General features: G+C 44.6%; 1 protein-coding gene across 1 annotated transcript; it reads left to right on the top strand.

Moving 5' to 3' along the window:
• The first annotated feature begins 1,714 nt into the window (after positions 1-1,714).
• LOC126534147 (sulfotransferase ssu-1-like) lies at positions 1,715-13,178 on the top strand. Its single transcript, XM_050181376.3, has 3 exons — positions 1,715-1,834; positions 4,706-5,181; positions 10,805-13,178. Exons 2-3 carry the CDS (start codon positions 4,726-4,728, stop codon positions 11,135-11,137), a joined length of 789 nt encoding a protein of 262 aa, XP_050037333.2. The 5' UTR covers positions 1,715-1,834; positions 4,706-4,725; the 3' UTR covers positions 11,138-13,178.
• Positions 13,179-13,452: the final 274 nt, after the last annotated feature.

Raw genomic sequence — 13,452 nt, 5'->3', positions numbered from 1 at the left:
GTAGCAACAAATATTGACGCGCAGTCCGGCACAAACTGTTGTTTACCGTTCAGAGTCGTCAATGCCGTCAGCTGCTTCGTCAATGTAACCACCCCTGTCTTCCTGCCTTGCTACTGGTTTGGTACAGCATGGTTCTGTAATTTATGTACTGCAACGTTGATTCCTTCTTGCTTCGCCAGCACAGATGATAAGCTACAGTTGTTTCTCCACCAGTGCAGTATTAAATACCTCAAGCAAAGGCAAAATGGACTATGCTTCTGTCAAAGCAGCGAGACATGGTGACTGCGCACATTCCATACCTAGATATTGACTATAGTCTTGCAATAACTGTCTTTATAGATACATAGACATTCCTCGTGCCTTCGTAATCTTTTCGTAAAGTGCACATGACAGATAAAAACTTCCGCGCTCACTTTTTAACAAGTTGCTTTGCTTTCTTTACTATTCTATATATAAAAATCAAAATCAAACAGCTAGAATCGCAGCGATGGCGGCAACGGGAAAATTGTTTTTCTTTGAGCTGCGAGCCGCGCGTATCACACGAATTCGTAAGACAAAAAATGAAATGTTTTACAAAACGACCTGTACAAGATAAATGAGTGGTGCAACAAGTGCACATGCTCATCAACTTCAAGAAAACCGTTCATATGCGTTTTTCGAAGAAAAGAACAACTCATGAACTCTGATACACTGTAAATTCAACCACAATATTATCGGTTCAAGAGCACAAACATCTCGGCGTTTATTTCACACCTGTGATTTCTTGGACCCCGTCACAGTAAACATATCACAACTAAAGCATGCCGCGTTCTAGGTTTCCTGCGCAGAAATGCAAAAAAGATGCCACTGGAGACAAAGGTATCATTGTACTAATCAAGTGTCCTATCTGTTATGGATTATGCTTGCGCTGTGTGGGATCAGTGGTCTGCACGTGACGTGAACAGTTTAGAAAAAATTCAAAGCATAGCCGTTCCTTTTTTTTATTCAAATTACGCCAGGAACCTCAGTGTTTCAAGAGCAAAAGAAAACCTCCGTTGGGAACCACTACAGCAACGCAAGAAATATCTCAGAATGAAACTCTTTCCCAACATATTCCACTCTCGAACAGGTATAGATCCCGGGAAATATTTTTTCCTAGCCTGATTATGTTTCTCAACGGCTGGACCGTGAAACTAAGGTTAAAGAAATGGCGTGCTAAACTGAAGCGTTTAAAATGTCATTTTTCCCCAGAACCATAAGCCAATGAAACAAGCTAGCATCCAATGTCGCAACGATTCTCTCAAACGATGTATTTTGAAACTCTATACGCCCACTGACGTAAGATAGTGTGTTTGTGTGTACGCCCGAGTATGGAAGTGTTCCGGGTACATGTTTTGTTTTGCCTGCTTTATTTATTGGTTCTTAGTTTCCTTCGGGTCTCCACTGTAATTCCTATGGGCACTATGGGTATTGTGATAAATAAATAAATTAATTATTATAAATGTAGCAAACACGCGACCGTGTGGTCGTCGACGACGTTGTTTTCCAGCTCGACGCCTCATTCTGAAGCTCAGTGCACCTGGCCTCCTCTAAACGGACACGCATTCGAATTTCAGTGCGTCTCCTCGCCGCTCTGGGCTGAATGTCGCTGCTGTTGCTTTTCTGCGCACCTCGTGCCAGCTGGCATTCCGAGCAACTGGCGATGATTGTGGCTGCAATGACACATACTGTTTTCCAATAGGGCTACGCACTTTCGCTTGCGGAAATTACATTTTTGCGATACTCCTGGCGGTGCTAGGAAGCGAGCGCTCCTACCGAATGCTCGGTTTCCAGCGCTACCTTGCAGAACGACGTGGTAAGCCCGACTTTCAGAAGTGCCCTCTTGAATTGTAGTTGGGTTAGGCATCATGCTAGCTCACAGTTTTTTGAGTTACCTTTCGGTGGCATACTGTTTAAGTTACGCAATCTTCGTCATCTTAGCGTTCGTGCCCCCCGTACGGCGTCAACTAAATTCAAGTGACGTGTTCTCCTTTCTGTGGCGTTTATTTTGTTTCTTCACTTGAATTGTTGGAAACGAAGTTCACTGTTCTTCAATTCTACACTTCTCGACTGAACTGGATGCTCACTATATGTGTCTTTATTTATACTAGGTTTCTGCACATTTGGATGGTAAGAAATCAGGTGTTATAGTGTAAATCTTACAGTAACTTACGTCATATTCTTGTCAAAATGTATCGCTGTTAGTTCCGCACGTTCCGTACATATTGGACTTATATTATTGTAGCTTGATTTTGCATATGCTCACGGAGAGTTTCACTTTTTAATCGTTGGCAATGTTATTCGCTAAAATATAATTTGATATTTATGAAGAAAAATCTAATAACCATAAGGACAGGAACTTTAAAATTTATTCTCACAATAACTAATTGTACACGCTCAGACGTCCTATGAGATATTTCTTTTCTACCGCTTCCACGTAATATGCAAGACTGACAACAAAAGAATGAACGGGAAAGGGCAGCGCATAGAGATGTCCTCGCGACGCAATCGGTGCCCAACAATAAAGCAACGGCTCTACATAAAATGACTGCAACTATGAGCGTACGTGGTGTATTAGTGTAACCTTAAACATCGCTGCAAGATAGTCATGTAATTTTATAAATTCCTGATTACTGTATGGCAGGTAGTCCATAGGTGTCTCCTCCTAGCAAAATTTACGCCCGTGGACAAGTCGGTAGCACTGTGAAACCTGTCGCCATCAAGTAGGCTAAAGGTGAGGGCGTCGAATCATTTCTTAAACTGGCTTAGTATTGCAAACCGAATCGCGAACCATGAAAAAGCGTTATTTTTTTCCACGTAGAACTGTATCAGAGTGAAATCACAGCGTGTTCGTCCCGAATATAAGTGCGAGCCAAAGTTGATTTATTTTTCAGCTCTAAACCCTCCTCAAGTTGGTTACAAATAATAGCCGACAGGGGACTACATCAGATTTGTGATGTTTTAGGTGAACTATATACAACCTCTATAGTAGCCATCAATGTATGCAAATATGTGTAGCACTTCCTCACGCGTGCAACTCAGATCAACGTTCTTCTCTCAGCATGGTAACATTGTACTATTTACACATGCAGCACACAGGTATAGATGGCCAGCCTCATGTCATCTGTTAATGCTGCTATCCCTATAACTCAAACCTCTAGGATGATGATAGCGCTGATGCCCCTCTACTCTGATCCATATCCACAAAAAGCAATTGATTAAAAATCAGCTGACAGGGAAACATCTTACCATCTCGACGAGTACATCGTCTGTTCGTCTTTGCTCAGTGTTGCATGAGCTCTATGGTACTAATTATGGGTCTCAAACAACTCGCCCAAGCGTATGTACTCTATCACTAAAATAAGGTTTGATACAAATCTACCGTTGCGCTCGATCTGAATGTCTGTATGCGAATGTGCACAACTGTTATCACCGGGCTACGCTGTTTGACCCGGTGAATGATCAGAAATGATTTCAATGATAAGAAAATATTCATTAGAAAATCAGCGCGGTATATTATCCCGTAGATTCTGCCCTGTGCAACGTGAGATAATTACTGATGGTGATTATCAGTGACGTCGAAAATCGCATTATGCGCTATCAAATTTCTGGTACAACCCAACAAATACACTGCAGTCTTGACAAGTATATTTATCGCATTTGAAAACTCTTCTTCCATGTATGCGTCTTTTTTTTTAATATATGTAGTAATGCAGTTGGCATTGTCCCCGATAAATCATCCATTTCTCTCCCCTGTTGCTTTTTCAGTTCATTTCCGGCCACTTCAGCTGAAGCACAGGCAGATCTTTTGTCAGACATTCTAGCACAAAATAGAATTCTCTGGCTACTTGTTGTGCACGAAATGGCATAGCAAAATGCACTACACGTTTTCATTCGCCGCAAAGCTTGTAGAAAGCGCGCTATGGAATGCTGAATAAATTTATCCCTCTCCCTTTCAACTAGCAGGAATTTATCAGTCAAATTGTAAAGAACTTTTTTTTAACAAGTGTAAGCACATAGCGAATTTGTACACTCATCGGCCTCATTCTCCTCATCTTGATAAAGGCAACTGCAGCGCGAAGCAGTTTCGCATCGGTTCCAAAATCGACCCGTTTCGAGGCAACCAAGCCGCAATACTTGTGAATATAAAGTTCGGAAAGTCTCTTCAGCTTTAGCAGGCGAAGAAAACAAATCATTATACGTTCCACCTATGGACATTTAGAGCCGTCATAAACAGCACGCTGACAATAAATGTCAATAGACGCAAAGAAATCCCACATGATCGTTTCAAGTATTGCATATTAAGTTTATAATAAATTCGAAGCTGCTAGCTGAAATCTATTCCCTCTTGTGAAAATTTTCTAGTTGTGCTGTTTGTCCGCGTTTCAGTTGAGACGTGAAATTCGAATCGTTGATTGGCGATGCGTGAAGTTGCCGAGCGTACCTTAATAAACCATCTTGATTTGGTGGGCAGAGTGTACTGTACTCAGCTTTAATGGCGGCATTTACGTCGACGAGGGAACCACTGCGAGCAGCAAGGTTTCCTAAATACAGACAATCTAAACTCAGCCGCTCAAGCGTCTGATACAAGCTGGACTTGCAGTTTCTTGTCTCATTTAAAATAGTACTATGCCACAGCCTGTGTACGTTCGACCATGATTATGCACATATTCATTGTCTTACCCAGGCATTTAAAGCACCGCCACCATGGACGAAGGACTGTACAGAGAAGCAGACGGAGTACGCACGCTTGGGTACTTCAGCGATGACGCTATCCGTTCGGCAATGAGCTACAAACCACGACAAGGAGACACTGTGCTTGTAACGTACCCGAAGTGTGGTACGAACTGGACACTGTTCATCATATGGAACATATTGACGCGCGGAAGGCAACCTTCAGACGTTGGGGAGTTTGCAGTCATGTGTCCGTTCATCGAACTAATTGGAGCCGACGCAGCTGAGAACACAGATAGGAGAGGCCCCATAGTCACTCATCTTCCGCTCAGCGCTTTTCGGCCAGTTGACTGGGCCAAATATATATATGTAGCCAGGAACCCTTACGACTGTGCTGTTTCCTGTTACCACTTCCTAAAGGGAGTCACGCCGAAGACGTGCACAGATGTTTCCTTCGACAAGTTCCTCGCTCTTTTCCTTTCGGGAAAGGTGAGCTAATTTTCTTGCATGTTTCAGCTTTTTTGATTGGACCGAGCCAGCGCGATACAGCTGCTTAAAGTAATATTGCAAGCACTTATCGCCGTTACCTAAGAAAAAAAATATATGACGCATAAAATTTTATGGTGTAGCCTAAGAGGTCAGTAAACATTCTAATCAGCTTGTTCGGTGTCCATTATTTCAAATTCGAGATACGGGCAAAATGTTTTTATAGGAATGTAACCACTAGAGTTGCTTTATGACATGTTTTGCCACAGTTATTTTTACATGTACCTCATATAATATATTATAATATATAGTTTCGACGTTTTATGCACTGTTTCATCTTCATGCTCCTCCAACTGGCTTCTCAATCCCTTTCTCTCCACAGTAAGCATCTGGGTTTTTATATTGCGCAATGTAAGAACGCCCTGATATCACTCTCGTGTTTAGCGTTTCATTCCGACTGGAACCTTTCGCTATGTCTGCATAACGGCATTCGCTGATAGGAGGCACCAAACCTATGAAAAACAGGGAAGTTCACCCTGCTGTGCCTGCTCGCGCTACCTTGCACGGGAATAACAATAATAGGAATTTCAACAGATGGGGAAGAGAGAAAGATGATGGGCGAGGCTAAGATCGGAACGAAAGCTTATCCGGCCGCACATGTCCCTGTAACAACCCACTTGTCGCAGGACCATAGACCGCAGAAAGCGAACTAGCACTCTTGCTGCCCTTATTGCCAAATGTTCCATTATATCCTGCTCTGACAGTTCCAGATTGGCCGGAGTCTGTAATACACTACACACCAGCTTCCACTCCGTACTATAACAAATAGCGATGCACAGAAGATAGGCATTCACTGCAAGTGTGAGAGACACGGCGTTCGGGCAATCCAAATTTAAAAGTGCAGGACCTGAAAATCATTACCCGCTTATGTTTTACCGTATGGTGGTAAAGCATCAGCGACTTATTCGATAGTACCGTGTGGGAGCTGCCCAACTAACTCGACCGCAGGACTGTTACGATAGCCATTTGAATTTTAAGCAGTACACCATGTTTTCCATTCCGTTGTGAAGCATGTACACACTTTTTTGAGCTACCGATATCTGTTTACTCGGCTGCATGGGGATATTGATTCCTGTTTTTCGCATTCTCACTACATTATACAATTTTCGTCATAATGTACACGAAACTTCTCTGAAATCGATAATATCTTTCGGATGGTCGCTCTTGTTTACGTTTGCAGGAGTCTAAGAAATGGTTGACTGGGGCAAAATATTGCATCAAGAGTTACTCAGAAGAGAGAGGCGCTTTTGTCGAGGTCAACTTCTTAAAGAGATATCTTTGACTTTTTAAGGTAATAACAGTTGTTAATTGAAGATTCAGCGCTGCATTCTCGACAAACTGGCTCTTTACATGACGTAGTCATTGTAACGTGCTTAACTATTCCTTGCTCATCCCAAGGTATTTTAGGGACGACTAGAGTACTTAAAGATAAAAAAGCAAAAAAATTTACGCACCTTGCGAAAAGGCAGCTTAGCCGTAAATGTCTTATGCGCGCTAACTGGGTATTACACCTACAGAATTTGTTTGCTCTGCTGCTGCTGCCTAATTACTTAAACTCTAGGTGAGTTGATTGTTGGGCTAGATAGTTTTTTTAATTATTGAACTAGTAATTTAGCGCAACAAAAACACAGGGACAAGAAAGGTGAACAAAGACAAGCGCTACTCATAACTCTTTAATGGCATCACAGAATTGTACATATATAAGCCTTTGTCACGCACGTGCATACCATGCAAAAAAAAAAGAAAGACAGGCATATGAACATCAAAGGCGGTTGCGCGAGAAGTCAACTTCAGCATCAAGTAAAGAAATCGAAGGCTCACTTATACACTTATCGCTGTTCTGATTGATAAAGAAGGCATCCAGTGCTAGTCTAGAAGAGGCGCTGCCGGTCCTGCCCAGAATGGTGGTATCAGAAAATCGAGCGTCACACATACAAGCGGTAACAGGAACCACCATATCAGATCCCTTATCCTCCTCTTGCTTTATTTTTTTGCACATGTTCCCTTAAATTGTCACGCACGCAACGCTTCTTTTGTCGAATGTACAGCTGCCCACAAGGGTCCAAGGGGATGGCATATAGAACCCCTCCAGAGTACCTCACAAAGGGCTTCTCATGTCTCGTGCGGCAGCCTCACCTTCTCTCGCAGCAGACTCGAGCGCACAGCTTCAAAAGCTTGTTGGGCTCATTAAAAAAAAATTACCGACGATTACGTTACTTCCTAATGCGAAATTTGAGCGCAGCAAATAAGTCTCGACGGCGGCGATGAGCCTCCGCTTCGGCGGCGCGAACGGCAGGGTCTTCTCGGCGGCGGCGCTTAGCCTCTGCTTCGGCGACGCGTACTCCTGGATCATCTCGACGGCGGCGACGGTAAGCTTCTGCTTCGGCGGCACGCACCTCTGGATTCTGACGGCGACGGCGCTGGGCCTCTGCTCTGGCAGCTCGTTTAGCAGCAGCAGCAGCAGCAGCAGCAGACGGAGGACTTCCATCTGAGGACTTCCTCAGAAAGAACTGGCAGATAATTTCGCAGTGGCGAACGGCAGCGGCAATTTCGGCTCGGGCGGTGCACATATACAGATCCGCCGCCACCGATCTGGCTCTCTGATTGCCACCGCACAGGGCGAACGGCAGCGGCAATTTCGGCTCGGGCGGTGAACATATACAGATCCGCCGCCACCGATCTGGCTCTCTGATTGCCACCGCACAGGGGTTGCATTGGAGGAGGAGCGAAGAAAGGAATTAAGTTCGAGCCGGCGCTTTGACAACCGGAGACTCGCAGGAAGAGGGGGGAGGGGGGCGGCGTGTACACCCAGCGGCAAACGATGGGGGCAGAAGCGCGCGCAGCAAGCGGACAACACGATAAAGGGAGGAGGGAAGAGATAGCAGCGACTGACTGATGCCGCTGACGCCGATAGTGAGTCAACCCCAGCTGCGGAGTTGGTTTCAGGGACAACGCCGCCGATGCCGACACAAGCAATATGATACCCTCGCTTCCGCAGCGCTAAGAACCAGGTCTAGCCGTGGGAAGGTGGTCACGTATTCGTCGACGTGCCGGGGCCTACGTGAAATAACCGGCGCGTCGGCAACTGAAGAGCACCCTATCCGCCACACAAGAACAGGGGGGGGGGGGACCCTTTCCTCCTCTTTCTGCATGGCGGCGACGGTGTTCTATGCAGTCACGTTATCTTGACTCTCTAGCGGCGTCAGCGGCATCCAGCGGTATCAGTCGGTCGCTGCTAGCGCTGGGGGGATGAAAGGGGGGCGGAGCTGGTTACGAGGCCGACGACAACGCCGACGACGACGCGAAACCCAGGAACGGACGCCAAAGAGCTGCGCTCTAAAACGAGAGGAATACCATGGCGGTTAGCAATCTCTTTAAGGTTGTGCGCCACTTTGTGCATGTAGGGTATAACCTCCTGTCATACCTTCGATTGTTGGACCTCTGCTCTTGCCCATCTTTCCTTTAAGCTTTGCATTTTGCAGTATTGACTCTGGTATCGCACTAACGACCGTCTAAGGGAAACCAGCTGAAGAAATACGTCTAACTTGGTTTGAGAAACTAGACTGCATTTGGTGCGCGCACAATTTTCGCTGAGCTGATTCCAAGCATAGATTACCTACTGGTCGCTTCACCACCTTAGAATGTGCGGAATCATACGGCAATAATTGTTTCAAGTCTCGCGGTTGATGTGCCCAGCAGACGTGACCAGCTTCAAAAGACAGCTTTAAATCTAAGGATTGCAGGCCTGTGGCGTAGGGAAATTCACGTCTAAAAATGAACATTTAGCCTTGGTTGTTCAAAGCTTCTAAAATGAAATCAAGGGGCGCAAAACGAGGCCAACAGCAGATGTTCGAAGACCGATAGTGAGACCGGAGGTTATACCCTACATAACCAAGGTGTCACGCAAGCTTAAAGAGGTTGCTAATGGTCATGGTATTTTTCTTGTTTGTTCTGCGTGCAACCAGCTTTCGAAGCTGTGCTCTCGAGTTTGCTATGAGAGCAGGCGGTACTGCCGCCTAGGCATGAGATGCTCTTTGTTAACTGCTCCAGAGGGGTTGCATATTCGATTTCCGTGCGCCCTTATGGATAGCGGTACATGGGACAAAGCGAGCGTTGTGTGAATGACCGTTAAAGGGAACATGCACAAAATAACAAAGCAAAAGGAGGATAAGGGATCACATATGGTGGTTCGTGTTACCGCGTGTGGGCGTCGCGCTCGATTTTCTGATATCACCATTCTGTGCAGGAGCGGCAGCTCCTCTTCAAGAGTTGCACTGGAGGCCTTTTTATCAAGAAGAACAGAGATAGGTGTATAAGTGAACCTTCTATCTCATTACTTGATGCTGAATTTGACTTCTTGTGCAAACGCCTTTGTTGCCTACGTGCCTGTTTTCTTGCTTGGTTTGGGCATGCGTCACAAAGGATATATATGTACATTGAAAAAGTGTAGGTTTGGGCATGTTGGTATTCCATAACTTTTAGGTTTTTAGCGCACAAAAACGAACGAGAGACAGAGTTACGACGCGGACACAGCGCTATTTGTCCATAGCGCTGTGTCCGCGTCATACCTCTGTCTCCCCTCCCTTTTTGTGCGCTATAAACCTAAAAGATATATGTACAATTCTATGCTTCTATTAGCGTTACTAACAGCGTTACTAACAGTACAAGCGTTACTTCTACAAGCGTTACTAACAGTTGTTAGTAACGCTTTACTTTGTCCACCTTTCTTGTCTCTGTGGTTTTTATTGCGCTATGTTAATAGTTGCATAATTACCCACACGCCTTGTCCTTTTTGTCAACACCCGTGTACTTATATTTAGGTGCACATAAAAGAAACCCAGGTGGTTCCAATTTGCGGAGTCGCCAACTCCAGCGTCTCTCATAATTGGGTCGTAATATTGCCCCGTAAAACCTCATAATTAAATTTTTAACCTTCCTACATACCTCGCCTACCGTAGTCATAGGACGTGTATGGTACACATCCTCAATTAGTCATTCTACATGAGGTACACATCCCTTAATTGACTTAATCTACTTCGGTTAGTCATCCCTTTTTATTCCCTTACCCATCATCTTAATTCGTTCACTCATCTTCTTAATTCGCTTAGTCATTCCCCAGATTTCACTTAGTGCACTTCCCTTAGTCATCCCCCTTATTCCAAAGATCGACGGTTCGACACTCACCAAAGGTCCTCACTTCGAGTGCCTTAATTTACTCTAACCTAATAACCTCTGCCTTAATTACATTCGCCTTAGTTACCAGCAGTTCTGGTACGTCCTATTGCCGCCGAAAGTATATGGTTCATCTCCCACGAAAGACCGAGGGTTCGAGTGCCTTAATTATATCCTAATGAACTGTGTGCGAATTGACGTCGTCTTAATTCACGCAAGAGATAATGTCCGACTCCAATAAAAGGTCGTGGGTTCTTAGCCTTTTTGTAGTACCTTTCGGGTCATCGAAGCACTTTTGCTCAAGTTCACCAGATCGATGACACATGTGTTTTTCGCCCTAACATCCATGGCAGCATTGCGTATTTCACTAAAAAAGCACCGCTTTTATCTTCAGGTACCTTACGGTGACTATTTCGATCACCTGCTTCCCTGGTATGAACGCAGAGATGACTCCAACGTGCTATTTCTCACCTACGAGCAACTGAAGGCGGACGCAAGACGAATGGCTCTGAAGATCGCACAATTCCTGGGTGCCGAACACTGCACCGTTCTTCAAAATGACAGCGACTTGCTGCAAAGTGTACTGGATAACTCTAGCTTGGAAACCATGGCAGCCTTCCTGAAAGATAATGTTGGTGACAGGGTGAAGAAAATGATCAAAGCAGCGTCGCAAACGTCATCGGAGACGGTTGAGGAGTTGAAGAATTCGTACGGAGAGACGTGGTGATGCACGAGGGCTCAGGGTTTGTTCGCAAGGGAATAGTGGGTGACTGGAAAAGCCACTTCACTACTGAGCACATCAGACAGACCACGAAGTGGATCACTGAAAAGACACGGGGAAGTTGTGTCATGTCGTTGTGGAGTGATTTGGACTTGCCTTAGCAGCCGGAAGCCGAGCTTTCTGCAACACTAGAAATTCGTAGAAGCTATATGCCAGCACCAGTCATATTGCAAGCTAAAATAGTTAGACACATATTCATGCTCATGTTCAGAATTCAGAATGTTCATGCGGTTAGCTGCTTCCTAGAGTTTCAGAATTATTCTCTAGGAAAATAAAATGAACGCCCTAACATTCAAATATGCAATAATAAACTCAGGAGGAGAATTTTTTTCCAGAGATGTTGTTAGCCTCTGGCGAAATCAACTGAATTCTGCTGAGGAGCCAGACCGGCATTGTGCCTTCAACTGCTGTTATGAGCACTATGAGCATGAAGACTAGCGTTATCGTGTGCACGGGCTACAATTCTTGTTCATAGGAGATCACACAGTAACCATCAACATAAAACAATGTATCAACGTAACTGAGAGCTCAAAAATGTCAGTGACTTCCATAAAAAAATACGCCAGTAGTATTTTTTCAGTTTTCTATCAATGATGTTTGGAGGACCCTTAGGCTTAGCCTTTAAGAGGGGAACGCGATAGCATTCAAAGATCCCTAACTACTTCTAACGCTTCCCAGCATCTGCAGCTTATGGAACCGTAATGTTTAGCGAGAAGCGCTGGTGGCGAACACTATGCACGACAGCGAGCTTTCTGGCATAAACGCAGTCTCTTGCGTTGGGCAATCTTCTGTTATTGTTTCGTACTTTCAATGTTTCAGTCTGAGTAGGTCTAACATAAAACGTATGTCGCTGTCGGTGTTTTGTTTCATGACATTTGTTTGTGGGCTGTCATTCTCAACATTCCGAAGAATAATGTTGTAAAGAATGCAAGACAAGGTATGATCTACTTTAGTGATAGAAGAACTTTAGGGCCGTGAATAATATATGCGATAATTTTTGCTCACGTTACGACGTCAACAACGGCAACGGCCCCCGATGCCGACACCGGATTTTTTTGCGACACCGGGCCCTTAACTCTATCTCCTTTCTTTGTTTCGTGTTGAGTTAGCAAACACATCGTGTAAATATTAGCATGCCCATTCACCTGCTCGAGTAAACACGGCATGTACTTTTCTCACAATCCCCAACAAAAGAAGAAGACAAATAATAAACTATGTTATGCAAATCCGTAATTAGAAAGTAGTGCTGGAAATGTTTACGAGAGACAATATACAGACGAATAGGAAAGCAAAAGCGCGTTGTAATTTCTGTTGTGGGTCTCGTAAAAACTGAGAGCCGCTGTTGCCATAATGATGCTTTTTGGTGTACGTGTGGAGTGCTTATATTGCTGTATAAATTTGCAGATATTACAATACAATTAAATTGGACATTGTCACTATAATTTTTCTCAGCAATCAAACACGTTCTGTATGAGTACCTGATGCACTTTCAAACCTGTCGTTCGCAAGAGCTGAGTCTTGTGTCAGTCTCCATGCATTAAGCATCAGGCTACCATTGTCAGAACAAAAGAGAAATAAAATTCTAATGCTGTTGCAACTAGCGAAACCCAACCTCAATTAAAGGGAAATCACTTTTACAAAAAAATGACAAGAACTTTCTGCCACACTCTCAGCATTTTTATAGGACAGCGCCTGCTTACCACATTCTTAGGCGAATGTACACCCTTTGGGATGTATAGTTGTCACACAACGATCATCATCATCTGCGTTGCTTGCGTTTCCTTTCTTGAAAACGCTGCGCCCGCTACTTTCGTGTCGAGAATGGTGCGTCACACTCGTAACGCGCAAGCCTAGAGAAAGAAATTCAACAAGAGGGGACACTCTTCAAAAACTGGCCACAGGAAACACGTCACGCCTAGTTTCAACACCATCCGTTAGTTGACGCGAGCATCAGAAAAAAAGAATGTGAAATAAACTTCCAGACAACGTTTTATTTTTTTTTTTATTCCTTCCCGCTAAAAGTGAAAACGTTTTGCGTGTAAATGAACTTATACTTTGCAACTTTTTGTTGCGTTGCCTAGCAACAAGCTAGCGGCACGCCAGACGCGCGTGCATACGTCATGCGCCAGACAAGCCGCAGGAGTGAGCGAGGCCGGCTGTGCATGTGAAGCTCGCGTGCTCGGCGACCCGTCTCTTTTGGATGTAGCCCGTTTTTTGGGCTCCCGGTGTTCTCTTGTGTTCCGTCTGCATTTCGACACGGC

This window comes from Dermacentor andersoni, chromosome 7, assembly GCF_023375885.2.
Source record: "Dermacentor andersoni chromosome 7, qqDerAnde1_hic_scaffold, whole genome shotgun sequence".
In the NCBI taxonomy this organism is placed as follows: Eukaryota; Metazoa; Arthropoda; class Arachnida; order Ixodida; family Ixodidae; genus Dermacentor; species Dermacentor andersoni.
The sequence above is the reverse complement of the archived record's forward strand: the minus strand, read 5'-3'. Positions and strand labels throughout refer to the sequence as shown.